This window comes from Amblyomma mixtum, chromosome 9 (assembly GCF_055824585.1).
Source record: "Amblyomma mixtum isolate Tamu chromosome 9, ASM5582458v1, whole genome shotgun sequence".
NCBI lineage: Eukaryota > Metazoa > Arthropoda > Arachnida > Ixodida > Ixodidae > Amblyomma > Amblyomma mixtum.
In genome coordinates, this window is record NC_143020.1 from 111492014 (window position 1) to 111512014 (window position 20001).

A 20001-nucleotide genomic window follows, 5' to 3' on the forward strand; every position below is an offset into this window, starting at 1 on the left:
GTCACGTGTCCTGCAATGTAGTTTAAGTACCATCCCTGACTAAAGGCACCACTAGATAATAAATACTAACGTTAATCGCTAGCATTTGTCTGGCTCTGTAACTAACTCAAAGATTGATCGCACCGCTCCATCTGACAAGTCGGCCTGTCTGTGCCACTGCTCCATTGCGAAAATCGGAGAATGTATCTCTGTTGTCCAAGATTTGACGTATTACTTGAAACAGCAACCATGTATTAGTGCATGCTACAATCCAGTAACTGTAAAGACAATGTATAGGTTCTCGTAGAAAAGCAAATACATGGGGAAACGCTAAAAAGGCTTAATAATGTTTTGCCTGTGCCTGCACTGTACTGTCCCTGCGCCATAACGCGTCTTTCAGCGTCGCCTGCCGCCTCTCAGCTGAGGCCTTTGTCTTGCGGCGGACACAGCTCGTATTGTGAGGATGATGAGTCTAATAGGCTTTGCACACCCTTCAAAATTTTTTAGGAAGTCTATAGACTATTCATGGACTTCTCTCTATAAAGTCTATTGACTCTATATAGACAAATCCTACAAAACAGTCTATAGGCAGTACAAATGCTAAAGACAGTCTATAGACAATCTACAGATTTATGGCCATACACTTTTAGTAGACTTCTGTCTATCGACAGTCTATAGACTATGAATAGACAGAATGAAATATCTATAGGAAGGCAACATAATATATAAGACGTCTACAGACTGTCTATAGACCATTTTTATAAGGGCAGGAGGCATTGTCGTGTTCTGCCTCCTCACAGGTGGGCATCGTTGGGCGTACGGGCGCGGGCAAGTCGTCGCTAACACTGGCGCTCTTCCGCATCATCGAGGCAGCCGGCGGCAGTATACACATCGACGGGCTGGACATCTCTATGCTGGGCCTCTACGACCTCCGCGCCAAGCTCACCATCATACCGCAGGTACGCGTGAATATGCATCTATGCTCTGCGTACAGAAACGAAAGCATTTTAGTCACGCCAACTGTCACTCGAAGAAATTACAGGATTTCTCTTAAGTCTGCTTAAGAGCGTGAATGTGAAAGCCTTTCCCTTTCCTCTCTTTCTCCGCTTCTTTTTCATTTTCCACGAACTTCACAAGACTCGTGCGCATGACCTTGACAGAACTCGAACCCACGACCTTTTAGTTATCACATCACCGACTTCACTATTGCTATCACCATCACTATCATCATCATCGATATCACTATCGCTACCTATCACCATGACTATCATCACATCGCTATCACCAACAATCTCTATCGCTGTCAGAATTGGGGAACGAGGACCCCAGTGACGTCACAGGGATCCAACTTCCGGCGAGAAATCTTGTGGAAATTTCCGGTGTTAACATATCCACTAATGCTTTCACATCAATAAAAAACTTGGAGGACACTTAAGCGCTGCTTTAAAGGTACGACGCCATAACGTTAATGGATCCCTTCAGCGGCTTTGGGTCTTCTGCATATCACTTCGCACTCATGTACACTGTTATCTATTTTATTTGTTATTTTAATTATTCGTTTACCAAAGACACACAAACCTTCTTTTAACTAAGTCGAGCGAAAGCTCCTCATTGGTTGAGCGGCAGTGCGAACACGCGTCTTTCGGGTCAGCAGCCGAGCGCTATAACCATTGAGCCACCGCGGCGGCGGGAACAAATAAATTAAAATGTCATTGGTGTGAATGAATTCAGTTCGTCAATGCAAAGTGCTCAGGAAATCTGAGTCCGCATGTTAACACATTCCCTACTCAGCAATCGCATTGATCGGCTGAAAATTTTTTGTTTAACCTTCATGATCTGAGTACTGCAAACGGAACCCTGAGTCCCCGTAAACCAGGCGTGGAAGCCTTCGAGTGTTTTTGTAGCGTAGAATTACGGTTCGTATCGTGCTTCACAAGCGTCCTTCCCTCTTCTTCTGTTCCTTTTTCGTCAGGACCCGGTTCTGTTCAGCGGCACCCTTCGGTCGAATCTGGATCCCTTCGACACGAAGGAAGACGAGGACCTCTGGCGGGCACTGGAGCAGTCGCATCTGAAGGACTTCGTCGTTAGCGTCGAGAAAGGTCTGCAGCACGAGATCGCCGAGGGAGGCGAGAACATCAGGTTAGGGCCGCTAATTCCTCTGAATCCAATCTCGTTCTGATGTCCTCTCAAGTCAGCAGATATTACTGGACTGCTACCAGAAAACCTCAATGTCACTTCTAGTTCTTTGTTTAGATTGTTTGCGTGCCATGAAGTGGAAACCAGCGGAGAAATACGCGACAGGGGGGAAAAATGAATATACTCGGAGCCTCCGTTTAAGAAGTACTTGGAGCTGGGCTTGTTGGTGCGTATTCGTGAAATACATAAGAGCGCAAAACGGGGACACGGACGAGTAAGGAAACAGGACGAGCAGCGCTCGTCCTGTTCCCTTACTCGTCTGTGTCCCCGTTTTGCGCTCTCATGTCTTTCACGACTACTCCGTTTAGTCACTTTTAATAGCTCTTAACATCTACTTACTACCAGTTTACTCCCCTTTTAGATATCTTGTTGTCCACTCTTCTTAATTCCCCTTTTTACACCCCTTTCGGCTCATTCTTAACGACTGATCCCCATTTTTGCCCACCTGACATTTCCCAGTGTTGGCCAGCGCCAGCTGGTGTGCCTCGCCCGAGCCCTGCTTCGCAAGTCGCGCATCCTGATCCTGGACGAAGCGACGGCCGCCGTGGACATGGAGACGGACGACCTCATTCAGGCCACCATACGGAGGGAGTTCGCCGACTGCACCATCATCACCATCGCGCACCGCCTCAACACCATCCTCGACTATGACAGGTGAGGAGTGCGCTGCCAGAACTCCTTAACCCTACAATTTGCGGTACACCGCTTAGGCAGTCGCCCTTCTGAGCATCCCTAACACCACATGCAGAACCGACTTGGTATTACTGCAACCGTAAACGTGGAAAATATGAATTACCTGCGGCTCAGCAAAACACATAAGACGCTACAAAAACTTTGGAAATTTTTTATCTCATGATTTCATATCACATGAGATCTGCCCTGTATGAATCTTATCTTCTAGCCAAGTAAATGTGTCAGTTTGTACACTACTATAGCTATCATCCAAGCATATAAGGCATCTAGAAATAATCTCTGTGCTGCTGAACTCTCCTACCCCAAGTCTGGGCTGATTTTAGATGGCACAGTATCTATAACAGTGGGATTAGCAATCAATGTTGTTGTTGCGACTGAGAGAAGTATGAAAAAGAAATTGCACGGGCCTGCCAACTGGCTCAAGCCGAGCCACCACCGCTGCGACGTGCAGATAGAGGATAGTTGAAAGATCAAAGGAAAGAGAAAGAGAAAAGGAAAGACGCGCGTCGCAGCAAAAACCGTGTCCGCCGAAGCGGGCGATAGCAATCAGTAAACGAACTTATCGCTGTTTTATATCATCTGCTAGTAGACCTTGTCAGCCAGCTCTTACATGCACCCCCTTCCTTCGTGCCTCACTGCTAACACTTTGTATGATCTGCAATAATCGCGAAAACTAACAAAACGATGGTGTTGTGACGTAGGCTTAAACACGGGCTGCTTCATGGGTCGGCAACGCACAACTCCTTTAATTTGTACTAAAATTTTAAACGGAGTCATCCTCGATGCCACACTACCTTCAAAGTGTACAGTTGTAGCACTCAATGGAACAAGCGATTGCGGATGTCAGTCAGTCGCCGTTATGGCGAAGACCAAGCCATGAGGTTCTCATTTTGTCTTGCCTCACGGGAAGTACTTTTCATTGCCTGAAATACTCAAGAAAGCTATCGAACCTCTGTGGTGAGATCCTATCTCATTGTAGGCTGCACAGCAACCCCAACTATAGTGTTTTTGAAGCGAAAGCTTCACTACGTGACCTCGGGCTTCAATCGCGGACCGTGCAAATTTGACCTTCAGCTGAGTTAGAGGTCAAACCATGAAAACGAGATTGAATCAATATATATGATTGGGAGTCGAACCCGCGGCTGCGCGAACAATCTCCTTTAAAGGGGTACCGCGATGATTTCCTCAGTACCGGTTATTATCATTAAATAGATTCGCCATGCTTTCCAGAGACCAGAGCAAAAAGATTTATTGAAATCGGAGCACACAAACGAAAGTTATTCCACTCTGAAAATTCAAAATGAAAAGCTCAGGCGAAAACGCATTTCACTTGCCCATCTCACTCACCCAGTGCCGAGATTGGGCGCTACCAATCAGAACCGCGCCTAGCGCACACGCAGCGGAAGCGTGCATGCAGTTGTTGCTTTGTCGGGGCTGTAGACAGCCGCGCATTTTGACGGCGTCTTCCCCCCCGTTAAAGTGAGCTCACTTTACCCCCGTGTACGCGGCGCCGTAGTCAGGGCAGGGGTGACTAATAACAAAGGAAGCTCCCCGAAGTTCCTTTTTTAGTTGGACTGGAAGTCTGTCGGCAGTAGCCCCCTCCTCCCCAAACTCGACTCCCGTCTCGTGTCCGGCCTTTCTCTTCACAATTTTGGGCAAGGTGTGTCGACTGGCTTTTTTTTTCGCTGCCGTCTTGGTATGGTCACGGCCGGTATCGACGTGCGCGCTTTCTGGTTTGAGCCAACGTTTTTTGAACAGTGCTGCCCGCCATGAAGGTTTGAAGCGGAATGGAAAGTGTCGCCCCTAGCTGTATTCTTGTTAGTTTTCGTTCGCTTTCCCTGCTTCTTTCCAGTTTTTGTGTCATCCGAAAAGCTTTCATGACTCAGAGCCGTAATATTTTGGATCTACTTCGCAAGTATAAAGGAACAATATGCAAACTGGACGCCCAACCAATGAGAAAGGCAGCGCCCTATCTGGATGCCACCTCATTTCCGCTGCCGCAAATGGCCGCCGGGTTGCGACACCATCGGCTCGAAACAAGCATTTCTGGCGAAGATTAAAATACCAAATATTATGATTTCGGTGACCGCATTGCGCGTTCAAGACTCACAATGTCCCTTACTCTGCATACAAAGAATAAAGACCCCATGCTTTATCTACGTCGCAGGGCACCTTTAAGGGCCGCTCAGCGAGGCCACTAGGCTATCTTTTTTTTTTTGTGTGTGTGTCACCGAGTGTGTCATCGAGTGGCAGAACATACGGCGGGGGAAAAAAAATGTGAACTCTGCAAAAAGTGTGAACCACGACTTGATGGGATAAAGATTCTGGGCAGGAGCTGTGGTAGTAAGGCACGGGAGGTTTTGGAGGCGTACCACATAAGAAACAGAGAAAAAGGTTGTGTCAGCGATACATCTGTGAACCTTTTTAAAGCTGAGATTTCGTATCTTGAACGGTTCTGTTGATTGCACATGAGGTTACTTTCTGCGCATGCCTACGCTTTTGTATATTTGCTCGCTTTTCAGAGATTGAAGTCAGATGACGTTAGCGCTTGTCCTACGTCGTTCTTCAGCTGTGTGTGTGTGCAAGGGCGTCCGCAGAATTTTTTACAGGGGGGGGGGGGGGGGGGCCCATTGGTTGTTGCGCCGAATGGGGGGGGGGGGGTATGTTGTAGAAAAAGGCACTATTTGCGGAGTAAATTTATTTATTTATATATAAATAAAAATAAGTGAAATACACACATGAAAGAAAAATTACAAACAGCAAATTAAAGCGTGGCTAGGAGAGATACATTGGAGTTTATCAACGAAGAAACAATTAAAATTAATAAAAATAGAAAAAGATACTGTCACTTCGTGGAGAAGAGTGCTCAGTCTTGCTGCATACGGGTTCTCGACTCACCCGGATTGATGACCAGCACACAGCACAATATGTCCACAAACACGCAACTACAGTCACTCAGTCTTCCATGAACAGCAACTGTAGGCGCCTCGGATTTTTCTGGGCGAATTGCGTGATTACACGGGTGATAAATTCATTTCTGTGCTTCATTACAAGTTCTCGGTGCACGCTCATCATACACATTGATTGGAAAAACGGTTGGAGGCGTACGTTGAAAACAAAAGATGACTATATATACAACGAAAACTTGTTTACAAGATAAATGCACGCTCGCAGCTTCATACACCTCGCTCCATCTTGCTCGAGCATCCGCACAGTGGAGCAACCGCACACACACTGCTCGCCGCTCGTCGTTTTCTCGTCCGCTGTCTTGGTTGTTCTCAGCTTCGTTGACAACCGGCCACTAAAAAGACCGAAGCACAAACACAGAGGCGCGCGCACGTGCAAGGGCTTACTTGGGGTGAAAGGAACGCCGCGCGACTTCCGAGGGTAAGGGACACTCGTCACTCCGGTCGGAAAATTTGTTTTTGTGTTTTTATGGGGTTCAGAGCCCCAAAACGACTCAGGCTATGAGGGACGGAGTAGTACAGAGTTCCGGATAATGTCGACCACCTGGGTCTGTTTACCATGCACTGACATCGCACAGTACATGGTCGCTGTTGTGATTTGAGGCCCAGCCAGAGGGGACAGGCGAGCCAGGTTGGCGCCATCGGGCTGCGTTGACCAAAGGCGCTGGTTTTCGGAGAAGACGTAAGGAACGCTGGTGTGGGGCGCCTCTGGAGACTGCGTCGCCGTGAACAAAAGCAGCTAATCCCCTTTGCCGAAGATTCTGAAAGCGCTGCTTCTACCGAACTGCGCTCTCCCGAGGATCGGAGGAGACAGCGAGCGGCGGCAGCGTCGTCTGATCGCCCGCTTGTCCCTGAGCACCCCGGCAAAGCGGGGGTGGACACGGCTGATTTGTCCTTCCCTCCTGAAGAATTCACCGGTGGCCGGCGTACGAACGCCTCCGTGTCGCTATCTCTCTAAAGATCAAAGAAAGACACCCATCTCAAAACGGCTCGAAACACATGCTCGCCGGTGCCGCTGTATGTCTGCAACTGGTCGCCCTTTTGTAGAGCTAACGATGGCGTGGTTTGAAAACGGCGAAACGACGCGCCCCCAGACGCGGCATTTCGCAGATGTGACCCAAAGCGTGGAAGCAGGGCTGCTTTTACCCTTTTGGCTGAGCGCACCACCTCCCCTGGCATGCGGCCATCACTCACGGTTCGAGTGAGTGATTTTCCAGGGGGGTGCAGCCGCCCCACCTTGCCCCCCCCCCCCCCCCCCCCCCCCCCCTCCGGACGCCCATGTGTGTGTGTTTTTTTTTCGACGCTACTGTTTTTCCTTTCTCGAGCACTAGGCTGTCGCCGCAGCCAACACGCCTCGGACTCCTTGATGATGGCCCGTAGTGAGAAGGGATACTTGTCGGATTTTTTATTAGCAGATGTGAACGTGCTGGTGATATTGTTATTTTGTTTTTGTTTTTATTGTTATTTTGTTTTGTTTTTGTCACACCCTGTTTATCAGCCCATTTGCCTTCATGTTCTTTTTTTTTCCGTTACTATTATGTATTATTTATATTCTATTTTTTTTATTCAATGTTTTTCTGCATGTATTTTGTACTGTCGTGACAATTTGTAATCAGCTTTTAGAACGTAACAGTGTTTGTTTCTACGCATTTTTGGTTTTTTCTAGCTACTGTTGGGTGGATGCCAATGAGTAATTACTCCCTTATTACAAATTTACTCCACCTTGGGGGATTCCCCTAACCATTTGACCAACACTGTTCCCACTTCGAGTTATTGATCAATTCGCTCTCGCCCTACCATAAGCTTGCCGTCCCGGTTAGCTCAGTTGGTAGAGCGACTGCTCCGGTGAAGCGGTGGTCCCGGGTTCGAACCCCGGACCAGGTCGAATTTTTCTTCAACTACGAAGTTTCTGAGGAAGCTGTATAGCTTTCCTTTGTAGCCGTATGGATGCGCTTGGGTGGATGCCAATGAGTAATTACTCCCTTATGGCACATATTTATTGCTTCCCCCTTACACAATGCCTCCCTGGAGGCCTGCAAGTTACCTGTAAATAAATAAATAAAATAAATAAAAATAAATGTCCACTCTAATTCAAGACGTCTTCAACCGCTCACGCAGGGTCATTGTCCTGGACAGCGGTGTAATCGCGGAGAGCGACTCGCCGAGAGAGTTGATGAAGCGGGAGTCATCACTCTTCTACGCGCTGGCAAAGGACGCCAACTTGCTTCCAACGCAGCAGCAGCACCAAAGAGACTGACGTCACGAATCCTTATGAAGTCACCGCGGTCAACAAAGCGCTCGCATACGCACACTGTGTAGGGCAGCAACTCATCGATCACATCCCCCTGAGATCAATTCCTTTATAAGTGGGACGTCTCGCTGAGCATGATTTCAGGTTTCTGCGTTTGCCAGGACTTGTTGAGCAGTGTTCAAAGACTTTTTTGTTAGTTTGCTAGTCGTATATATTTTCGTTCGGTCAACCGAATAGTGAAGATCTACGATGCATATCAGCGATGCGCACAAGACTAGCGTGATAGCCCTAAACGAAAATTTTCTGCGCACCATACTCACTGAAGTTTGCTTTCTCGATATCTTAGCACATCTACGCTGATAGGTTTTCAAGAACTTCCGGCCGCACTATCGCTGACGCATTGCAATTCAATGTAGCTAGACTTGTATCATACACGCGCGTGAACTGCGCTGTCTTATATTTATTGACGCATATAAAGTTTCTTGTCGAACCTTGAATTGTGCATCCTTGTGCCCTTTCCTTTTGTAGTTGTGGCTGTTTTAGTGCCAAATCACTGCTTCACGGGGTCAAACCCAACCAAGAATCTTTTGGCGTCCCTGACCTTGAGGGTGCAGAAAAAAAAAATATTGCTGCGCTTTGAACCCACGCCGCAGCAAACAGGTCAGCTTCGCTGTCCACTGCACGAGGGCACTGTTATCGCCGCAGTTAATCTCGCCTCGTGTTTAAACGGTTAGACACACACTCCCGCTTCTTCTTCTCTCCCTTCCTCTTTAAACATGGCACATACCGACAGGGGGGAGGGGATTGGCCAAGGTTTAGTGGCATAAACAAGGAAATTTCCATAGGCGATTACGACAAAATATTAGCGCCGAGCGTGAATTTTGTAAGATGTATCGATGAAAAACGACAGAAGAATAAGTTAAATAACAAACAGCATTTTGGTGAAAAAAGAAGAGCTCGAAGAATTTTAAGAGAGTTAACAAGTCACTGATTATCTTTCAGTATTTTCTTTGTATGCTTCATTTCTTTTTTTCGAATTATTCTCTTTTCTCTCTTTCTCTCTCTCTCCAATCCAAACTCCTTTATATATATATATATATATATATATATATATATATATATATATATATATATATATATATATATATATATATATATACATTTTATTATTATTATTATTATTATTATTTGTTTTTAGTTTAGTTTTTTTTTCATCCTCTCCGTGCCCTTCTTGTGGTAGACCCCCGGTGTTCCTCTCCCGTGTGCTTTCCTTTTGCCTTTACTACGTACAGGTGAATACCAACCTTTACCACCCGATTCTTGGCCGATCCCCCAGAGTGGGTATGTGCCATTCTGTCGTAGGCTACAACAACAACAACAACTGATTATCGTCTTCATCAACTACCATCTGCGGCGCGAACATTAGCGCATTATACACAGTAGGGTGCAAGACGTCAGTCTCTTCCTCAGGTGTGGAGATCTACATCAAGATATACTGCAAAGAATACAATAGCTGTATCTCACCGGTGCTCACTTATGGGGCAGAAACGTGGAGGCTAACGAAAAGGGTTCAGCTTAAGTTAAGGATAACGCAGCGAGCTATGGAAAGAAAAGCGATAGGTGTAACGTTCACAGATCGGAAGCGGGCGGAGGAGGTGAGGGAACAAACGCATGTTAATGACATCCTAGTCGAAATCAAGAGGAAGAAAGGTGCTTGAGCAGGGCATGTAATGCGAAGGCAAGATAACCGCTGGTCCTTAAGGGTAACGGAGTGGATTCCAAGAGACGGCAAGCGTAGCAGGGTGCGGCAGAAAGTTAGGTGGGCAGATGAGATTAAGAAGTTTGCGGGGATACGTTGGCGGCAGCTGGCAAAGGACAGGGTTAATTGGAGAGATATGGGAGAGGCCTTTGCCCTGCAGTGGGCGTAGTCAGGCTGATGATGATGATGAGTGGGACCACCGCAGTGTCACCAGGGCAGCGCAGTTCCTTTATCATTTTGTACGGAATATATCTTAGGGCATTTCGTTAGGAGATATAGGCTTATCTGATAAACGATGTTTTGTTTGTACGTGAGGGAATACATGCTCTACGTACGCGTTCGTTCGTTTCGTTCCCAAAGAAGGAACTCCGGTAAAACTTAACAACTGGTTTAATTGGCCGAATGGTAAAATAAGAAAACTTTGCAGAACGATTGGAAGCACGACCTGTTCGTTCAGCGTCTCACAAAGCACTGTCCTTCGATGCCGGGCCGAGTCAAAGCCACCTAGACAAGAATTCAAGATGGCGCTGGCCGAGTCCTCCTTTCTCCCTCTTCCGCCGCCGCTCCCGCCTCTCCGACCTTGGATAGTCGAATTCCCGGAAAGCCTGCAGCCCGGTTCAGGGATGGTCGCGGGGAGACTAGCATATACAGGAACTCTAGGGGAGACGGCCACGCAGCGCCCCTCGGGCGCCTGCCGCCTGGCCGGCTCGCGCGCACACACTCACACACGCACACACAGGCGCGCACAAATGTGTACAAGGGTCCTTGACCGAGGAAATCGCGTGTCGAATGGCGCCGCATTTTGTCCACCCTTTTCGTTTCCGACAAACGAAGCGCAAAGGCGAAACTGCTGCCGAAAAAAAAAAAAAACTCTTTCCACAGTGGAAACATCCACTACAACGACAGTCACGCTGATAAAAATGCGTATGCTCGCTGTTCTTTTTTTAAATTTTTGTTTCGCTGACGCGATAGCTGAACAACCAATGACGAGGGGCGCAGCAGTTCCCATAATACCCCTCCGCCATCCTGCGGCTGAATTAGACGGCAGCACGCCGGCAACCGAGCAACAACCCGTGGATGCTGGTTCTTGCCAGCGTGGCCTGAGTTGAATCTTCTTTGACATCGTTTGCGGGTACGCGCTGCTCATTTTAACGCGTCTTCGACGGGCTCGACGCAGGGGTACAAGATGCCTATCATGACAACGGTGAGTGCGAAGTTCCTTTCATTGCTGAACACTTTTTTTTTTCCTTACAATTTTGGTGGCCTGTTGCGATGTAGCCTAAGCCAAAAATGTCTGAAATGAGAGCAACTGCACTACACATCTCTTGTTGAACTGTTAGTCATTGGGAAGGCTGTCGCGGATGTGATTTTGCGGTTACTCTCTAGGGGAGTAACAGTGTTCATTTGATATTTTTTTTAGTGCTGTTAGCTCCCGGTAACTAACCGTCGCAGGACGTAGTCGTCACTTGGCTATGGTGTGTCAGTATAGAGCTCGTTTCGTACCAGTGTTCCGGATACGCCCATCTTAGGGGGCGTAGAAACGTGGACAGTCCTCTAACTACTCTTGTAAAGCGCTTGAATGGCGTGCTATGTGTGCTGGAGACATTTTCCTTGGCTTCCTGGACTCTGTATGCATTCGCTAGGCACCAAGCGTGAACTACAACCCATACAAACGTCAACATGCGGTCGAATTTTGTTGCGCACCCTGGGCTACTCGTAAATGATAGCGTACGCCTAAGAACTCCGCGAAGTACAAACAGATGCGCAGAGCACTGTCAAAAGTAGGCGTCACCGCAGATGGCAATGCTGTAAACGACATTCACAGGACTTTGCCGTGCTGCCCGCTTTCATCATGCATTTCTCAAAGCCCTGACCAACCATTGCATAACAGGACTATTTTCCTTAAAGGTGCCCTGCGACGTAGATAAAGCATGGGGTCTTTATTTGTTGTATGCTGAGTAAGGGACATTGTGAGTCCCGAACGCGCAATGAGATCACCGAAATCATAGTATTTGATATTTTAATCTTCGCTAGAAATGCCTGTTTCGAGCCGATGGTGTCGCAACGCGGCGGCCATTTGCGGCAGCGGAAAGAGGTGGCATCTAGATAGAGCGCTGCCTTTCTCATTGGTTGGGCGTCCAGTTTGCATATTGTTGCTTTATAGTCGCGAAATGAATCCAAAATATTATGTCTCTGAGCACGGAGAGCTTTTCGCATGCCACAAAAACTGGACAGAAGCAGGGAAAGCGAACGAAAACTAACAAGAATACCGCTAGGGGCGACACTTTCTATTCCGCTTCAGACCTTTGTGGCTCCCAGCGTTCAAAAAACGTTGGCTCAAAACGGAAAGCGCGCGCGTCGATACCGGCCATGACCATACCAAGACGGCAGCGAAAAAAAAAAGCCAGTCGACACACCTTGCCCAGAATTGGGAAGAGAAAGGCCGGACATGAGACGGGAGTCGAGTTTGGGGGGGAGGGGGGCTACTGCCCGCAGCCTTCTAGTCCGACTAAAAAAGAAACTTCGGGGAGCTTCCTTTGTTGTTAGTCACCCCTGCCCTGACTACGGCGTCCCTTATACGGGGTGAAGACGCCGTCAAAATGCGCGGCTGTCTACAGCCCCGACAAAGCAACAACTGCATGCACGCTTCCGCTGCGTGTGCGCTAGGCGCGGTTCTGATTGGTAGCGCCCAATCTCGGCACTGGGTGAGTGAAATGGGCGAGTGAAGTGCGTTTTAGTCTGAGCTTTTCATTTCGAATTTTCAGAGTGGAATAACTTTCGTTTACATGCTCCGATTTCAATAATTTTTTTTGCTCTGGTCTCTGGAAAGCATGACGAATCTATTTAATATTAACTGGCACTGAGGAAATCATCGCGGGGCCCCTTTAAGTTCTGTCCTATATTTAGTTATAACTTTATGGCTGAAGCCGTGAATTTCTTCGCGTGGTTACAAGCTCACGATTCCCCGAAAATCTTTGGTCGCACTGAGCAGTCGTCTCGCTTATACTGCGCCGTGTACACTTGCTGTCCACTCTTCTTCGAACGGTCTTCCTCGGTGGCTGCTGGTCTTGTTCGCGCTGCCATAGACGGCACACAGGCGTGATGTCAGCTTTTCAAGCTATTCATTTAGGAAAACGACCAGCTGTCTCCCGGCAAGGAGCCTTATTTCTAGTCTTCGTGGACCACTGACAGTGGCCGAGAGCGGTTGCAAGCGCTCCAGATCCTCAGCCTTTTTGACAGCTGAGATTATTAGTAGCTATCCTTTTAGACCACGGCGATGAGTTCCCGCTGGTTCCAGAAAAATTTGTTGTCCACCTTTCGGCAGCCAATTATACAGTCCCTGGCTAAGCTGTCCTGTCTCCATTCCTGTTTTTGAAGCACTGGCTCAACCCTGACCGATACAATCTTCTTCTTTTTAGCGGGGTATGTTTTGTGCATTGTTTTCCAAATACTAAGCAATCCAAAGGAAACTGCGGCTGTGGTTATGGTGCTCGGCTGTTAACCCTGAAGACACGGGTTCGATCCCGGTCGCGGCGTTCGCATTTCGATGGAGGCGTAATGCCAGAGGTCCCCGTTATATGCAGTGTCAGAGCAGGTTAAAGGACCCCAGATAATCGCAATTAATCAGAGCCCTTCACTACGGCGTTTTTTATGTCCTGAGTCCGCTTTGGGACGCTAACCCCCCCCCCCCCCCCCCTCAAAAAAAAAAAACATCCAACCAACCAATCGATAGGATTACTGCGCTGCTAGCGAACAAACGTTTATTCAAAGCTTTCGTCTTATTTGTAAGGTACGCAAATCTTCACTTCACTTCACTTTATTACCTTAAAGACTCCACTTTTGGGGTATTACATAAGGGGTGGGAGTACAAATATAGGTTGAATATGATTGCTTACATGATATTTATGAAATGCATATTTAACATGTTCACAAAACTTGATTGGCAGGTGATGGCATCAACGTCGTGGGGAAGGCCATTCCAGTCTTTAGCAGTGCGAAGAAAAAAGGTTGCGGAAAAAGTGACGCTGCGGGCGCGTTGGCATGACACTTGCAGTGGATGGCCGGGGCGATGAGATATGCGAGCGGGCGGTGTGATGTAGGGTGGTTGTCCGAGGGAACTGTAAAAAAAACTTATGAAACAGACTAAGGGAAGCAATGCGACGATAATGAATGACCAACCTGATTTCCTTCTTTAACTTACTTTCGGCTACCACTGTAGTCGACTTTCGTTGACTCCCATACCTGTCAGAATTTGTGGTTTGGTCTAAACCCTTGAGCTGCAGGAAGGTGCTACTGAAAGAGTCCCGGTAATTACCGTCAATCTTTGTTACTAGTTGAGGAGCAGGGTCACATGGCCAAGGACGAAAATCTGCTTCGGTGGCATCAAATGCTACGAATTTCGAGAAGTCATGTGACGCTCATGCTCCGGAAAGGCACTGGTCGTAATTTAGTTCAAGTGAGTTATTGGCATTGCTGGAAAGGCTAGGCAGTGACGTGTCGCCTGGCGGCAAAACTCACTCCAGATGTCTGTTTGGTTAGTGCTCAGTAAACCATATTATGTGGTGGCTTGCGATAGCGATAAGCAGTTCTGCGTATCTCAAGCGCCTGAAAACGAAGGCAAACATTCGTTTCGTTATCATTTTTCAAGACATCTTTGGTAATAGAGTCGGCCCATGTCGTTCTTTCCTCCAGCGCCCGTGTGACCACCCTATCAGCTTAAGAGCGAGAGATCTTATCCTCGGGCTACAACGTCCGATTTCGATGTGGATGCGACAGTGACTATCAGTGCCTCACATGGTCAAACCGAACTTATCTGCATGGTGGCGTGGCCCAAGCTATGGCAGTACAACCACGTGATCATGACCACTGGGTATCTGACCTTGACATCTTATTTGACGGCGGAGACCGTGCTTAACAGAACATTCGCTCTTATAACTTCGTTCAAACCACGTTGAGCCCCAATCATTTCTTTTTTCAGCAGAAACGGTCTAGGTGGGAGGAATACACGCAGAAAGCCTCTTTGCAGCGCTTTGAGTATTCTGTCATTGCGTTCGCTCTCTTGCAGGGCCATGTTCACCTCAAGACCTTAGTTTACCTCTAGTGCCCAGCGCCGTTCATTAACAATGGAACCTGCCCATGAGCTACACGCTTAAGAGCGTGGACTAGTGGACCTATTCTTCGTAGGTGGCTGGGTCGGTGTCTTTACGATTTTGCACGATGATCCTTCCGATAAGCCTCCAAAAGAGACTGCTACGACAGTGACTACTCGTTTTCATTGCGTGGTTTAGCAACCTGTTTCTGCCGTTAGCAGCACAAATGGCTGATCACGCTTTTATTTTTTCGGCAGAACCAACGTTTTACCGCGTAGCGATGACTGCAGCATATGACTGCAGTCCGAAGAGCAGGAAAACAGCGAAAATGGCTTCTAAACAAACCTCTCTTTGGGCTGCCTTGCCCCCGCAAAGAACTGAATCACTCGGCGGCTGCGCAGCAACAAGCGTGCTCGGCGTTCGTCGAACCGAAAGCCCGCCGCTCTCGGCCGTGCATAGTTCAAAGCTGATAGCGAACTTTCGAGATAAAGCACGCAAAGTTACTAGAACATTCTGGAACAACGTCGAATCCGTTGCGCCAGGATGCAGTCAATCGAGATAAATCTGGTAGCGTCTTGTATCACAACCGAAGCAATAAAGCGGCGTTCCGGCAGCTTTGCAGAATTCGCGGCATTCTTCACGTATCGTTTTGCCAACTACCAAAAAGTATGGCATGTAGAAGCGCGGCATCACCTGTTGGAAAGTTTGCCGACTAATACATCCGTGATCGTAGTGATAAAGTGGCGCTACGGCGTTGACGTAATTGCCACCACTAGCTAGTTTTTGGTTCGAGGATGTTGAAAAGTTCCGCTGCCGACCAAAAGATTCGTGACAATATCTCACAGCTGTTGGCCAACATGCCGTACTTACCCCTCCGCAATCAGGCGAGCAAAGCCTGTATCGCCAACAAAGAGTTGAGAGTTGAAAGTGTTCAATTGTTTAAGCCTTGCTTGTTTTGTTCTACACGGTGGCCTAGGAAGTTTCGCAACATGTTGTACATAATGCGTTCGTGGGTGGCAGTGCAGGTGGTAATTTCCGCCCCGATTCCCAAATAGGCAAGGAAAATTCCTGCTTCGTTAGGTAGTAAGTGCTTCATTGGTGCCTGGTCTCACAGAAATAGTGTTAGAAGTAACGCTAACTTAAGGTTGTTTTGGTCATTTAGACGCATTTGTCTATCAATTTCTGTTAACAGCACTGATAAACTTCGACTGTGTATGGATTATCGAGGCATGACAAACCTTGAATAACTCGATTGCAGAGATCAATGACTTCTTCAGATATGAATATAGAGAAAATGCCATGCGCAAGGAGCAGTAGGCAATATTATGAGGATACACGGTGCTCGGTTGCTCTTGGGCCTAGCACTCAAGTACCATACCCACCACCTCATAACCCTTCATTGGCTTGTGTTCTGTGTTCAACACTGACATTATCACAGCCAAAAAGCCTTGAGTATAAACAATCTCGTTCAGAATATTATTATAACATGTATTCTGCACAGCGGTGGAGTTTTCTGTCGTTTTTCTGATCTGGGCTTTTAGTTGACATGTCATATGGTCATGTCTTTTTTTTTTTTTTTTGGGGGGGGGGGGAGGGACTGAGTGTACGAACGGCCGAAGAAGACATTTGAGTTTAATGACTTTCACACGTCTTATTCCCGTCAACAGGAAGACCCGGCTGCCACCCTTGCCGGGTTCGCCACGGTTCTCAGCCAAGCACATCCCCATGTCTTCGGCACTGTGAACAACATCCTCGAGATGTTCAGAGTCGCCGACGAAGAGTTCTGCAACAACCGCGCCATCTGGCTGAGCCCCATCTGCACGTACGACGACAGGTCTCAGTGCTGGGCCGTCGACCATCAGCGAGGATGGAACGCCCTCTTCAACCGTCGCGGCGTCGAACTTGTCCAGCTCCACCGGGGAACTTTTCACTTGCGGACGCTCGAGATCGACCCTGACGACCTGCCGCGAGACGGAGACGTCAAGTTCCTCTGCCTCTACCTCTGGCTGCTGCGTCAGCACCGATGCATCACCAGTGTCTCGCTGTCCATTCCTGTCCTGGCGCCCCGGCACCAAACGCTGTTCTCTTCCCTGCTCCAGTTCACAGAGTACGTGCAGAAATGTGAGATCCATGGTTGCGGTCCCCTGAGCGCGTCTTCTGTCGTGAACGAGGAGCTCAGAGTCAGTGCTCTAGGCAGCTTGTCTGTCGTGACGGAACTTGCACTCGCAGCGATCCATCTTTCCAGAGAGGACGGCATTCTGCTTGCTGGCGTAGTTGAGAAGAACGTCCAACTCGCTGCACTCATCCTTATTGACGTCCAAATAGAGGCGCCTGCATTTGATGAGCTAGTAAGTAAAGTGGTCCAGCACAAACGGCTCGAGGACTTTCGTCTCAAGATGGCCATTAACGAACCCATCTCGGTGTACACCGACGCCCTCTCTCGACTGGGCAAGGCAAGTCTCGATAGACTGCTCATCCACGTCGACTGCAGCTTGCTTCCCTTGCTTAAGGGCCTTGTCGGAAACGAGTCGTTAAGAGACATAACCATTGAAACGACCATCGTTGACGTCGAGACGCTCACCGCACTCGCTGAGATCGCGGTCAAGAACGCGGCTTTGCAACGCCTGAAAGCCAAGGTCGACCTCGGGAGGTTCCCGCAGATGCGTGGGGTAGAGCAGGAACTGTTCAGACTCGCTGGGGCGGGCAAGCTTCACACACTGGTGCTTTCCGGTTCAGTGCTGACGCCGCAAGTAATGTCTCGTCTGGCTGAGGGCGTTACGGTGAACAGGTCGTTGAAAGAACTGCACCTGGATGACTGCAACCTGTCCTGCGCCGATGTGCTGCCGTTCATTCCTGTCATCGGCGGCCCCAAAAATGGATTCGAAGAACTGAACGTAGGATCACTGAAAGGCAACGACCAGGAACAGGTCGAGTTGCTCAGGCAGATGATGGAGGCTGAAGTTTGCCACAAGGTCACCTGCGTCTACCAGGACAGCCAAGTTAGCCTCTTACATGATGCGCTCGACACCCACATCTTGTTCTCCAAGATTTCTCTCGTTTACGGAGTGTCCACCGAAGTCGAACCGGTTCTGCGGGCAATAAGGTGCACGCTGAAGACTCTGAAGAGCCTCTCCATCGTAACGCAACGAGTAAGCTCGTTTTATTCAGTATGTCTTATGAATACTTTAATGCTTCAGCCTCTAACTGAAGTGTTTCATTTCTTAATACTGCAGAGGCCTGCCGTAGTTGAAAATTAGGGACCAAATCCTGTAACTTTTCTGTTAGGCCGTACAGGATTCCGTCGTTATTCCACCTTCAAAAAAGTCGACCAACAGCATGTCTTGAACCTCAGCTGACCTGTAGCCATGTGCTTGTGACTCTTTCGTAAAGGTGCTCTGGGGGCAGCTTTATTCTTAATCATTATTATAAACTTCTCTGAAAGATGCCGTTCCCATTACGTGTCGGATTTTATTTTCCAAGAGTTTTATCTTATATTAGCTCTAGTAATACATGCAGCCTCTCCTCAACAATGAGCAGCCTCAATAACCTTTAAATAAAATAAAAATGAGCTGTGTACACTAGCTTTATACCGAAAGTTCTTGGCAGCCAGTTAGACCTTCTGAGTGCATTTCTACTCGTGGTGGGGCTCGAATTTGAACGTGAACGTATCCTTTGTTCCCCGCAGCCCCTCAGCATCCTGGGCGGCCAGTTTCTGGCCTACATCCTCCGCAATGGCGAGGCCCTGAAGGTCGTCCGGCTGCGCTGCCGTACCCGGCCCAGTTCTTCGATCCAGATCCTCAGGGGTCTGGCCGACTCCAAGAGCGTGGAGGTGGTCACCATCGAGCGCTGGAACCTGAACGACAACGTGCAACGCACGTTCATCGACGCACTGCGTCAGAACTGCAGCGTCCACCGGCTGGAGTTCTACTGGAACGATCCTGCCGAGTACACCAACTTCAAGCCGGCCCTCGTCAAGGGGCTCGCGCTCAACCAGTCCGTGTCCACGCTCAAGATGTACCAGGGGGCGCAGCGCGATGAGATCTACGACAACGAGCTCTTGCAGTACGTCCGCAGGAACGAGATGATCCTGAGCTGGACCGTGGGCGTGATCCTCAGGGACGACATGTGCGCGGAGGGCGCCGTTGCCCTGGACAGGCTCAAGTGTTGCGACGCGGTGCTGGACCTCTTCGAGCGCGACGCAGACTGCTCGCCAAGGACTGCCATGAATCGCGTGCGTGCGGCTCTCATGGCGACCAGGTCCGAGATGTATGCCCTGGAAGACGCCTTCAGTGCCCGGAGGGACTTTACGCCGACGCCAGAGGGCCGTGCGCAGTTGGCGAACCTCGCCAGCTTCGTGCGGGATGAAGTAGACGCCGTTTTGTCACTCCACAAGAAGACCGCCGGCCCCTGGTGAACTTCATTGGCGAAACCGTTTTTTCAGGACTGATTTTGAGCGTGGTAAACTCCCTTGTGCAGTTGCGCGGGATTTAGTATGGCAGCTGCATTGTACCAGTGCTCGTTTACACGTTGACAGAGCTCCGAAATTTTCGCCTCAACTGAGCTGCTGGGAAAAGTTAATTTAGTAGTTTCCCGTTTTATTGAAATCGAGAGTTTTATTGCTGCATGAAATAAACTTTTTTTGTCTCATCTGTCTACTGGCCATTACTGCCCTTACTTTTCCTTGGTTGAAACGCAACATGCCGTCGCGACTGAGAATTTCAACTACAGCGGCAAATCTCGACGTCGCGCATCGCTTTGCGCAGGGAAAAGCAAGTTTTGTAGGATACCTGTGCCTCGCAAGTCGCAGAATTACTTGTCGACACTCTTATCAAGCGCCAGTCGAGTTCTTCCTGGTTGCACAAGCAGGCCACAATACTATATCGCTTCTTTTATAATAGTTCGATTATGATAAAAGTGTTACAAAATAAAGTTCACATGTTGTCTATATCTTGTTTTAAAATAACAGGTTCATAAAAAAATGAATGGGTTAAGTGAGCATGGGAGGGAGTATAAAAGTTACAGGACAGGCAATTTCTTAGATTTCCAATGCTAATAACACTTCTCTTG

The 20001-nt window shown here is 48.4% G+C and overlaps 2 protein-coding genes across 2 annotated transcripts in view; both read left to right on the plus strand.

Annotated features, from left to right (window-relative positions):
• The window catches only part of LOC149330736 (multidrug resistance-associated protein 1-like), a 61564-nt gene extending 52982 nt beyond the window's left edge, over positions 1 to 8582 (plus strand). The window contains exons 27-30 of the mRNA XM_089561388.1: positions 780 to 938; positions 1952 to 2118; positions 2635 to 2829; positions 7953 to 8582. Coding sequence (XP_089417514.1) covers positions 780 to 938; positions 1952 to 2118; positions 2635 to 2829; positions 7953 to 8091 — 660 coding nt within the window. The 3' untranslated portion in view covers positions 8092 to 8582. The remainder of the gene's footprint in view (positions 1 to 779; positions 939 to 1951; positions 2119 to 2634; positions 2830 to 7952) is intronic.
• Positions 8583 to 10901: 2319 nt separating this feature from the next.
• On the plus strand, positions 10902 to 19545 carry LOC149330737 (uncharacterized). Its single transcript, XM_089559944.1, has 3 exons — positions 10902 to 11048; positions 16602 to 18083; positions 18620 to 19545. The coding sequence occupies exons 1-3, from the start codon at positions 11031 to 11033 to the stop codon at positions 19346 to 19348; spliced, it is 2229 nt and encodes a 742-aa protein (XP_089416070.1). The 5' UTR covers positions 10902 to 11030; the 3' UTR covers positions 19349 to 19545.
• Positions 19546 to 20001: the final 456 nt, after the last annotated feature.

What these genes read in the sequence shown, in the direction of transcription:
- LOC149330737 (XM_089559944.1), top strand. An exon ending in TCTCCATCGTAACGCAACGA is followed by an intron (nt 18,084 to 18,619) that starts GTAAGCTCGTTT and finishes TGTTCCCCGCAG; the next exon opens with CCCCTCAGCATCCTGGGCGG.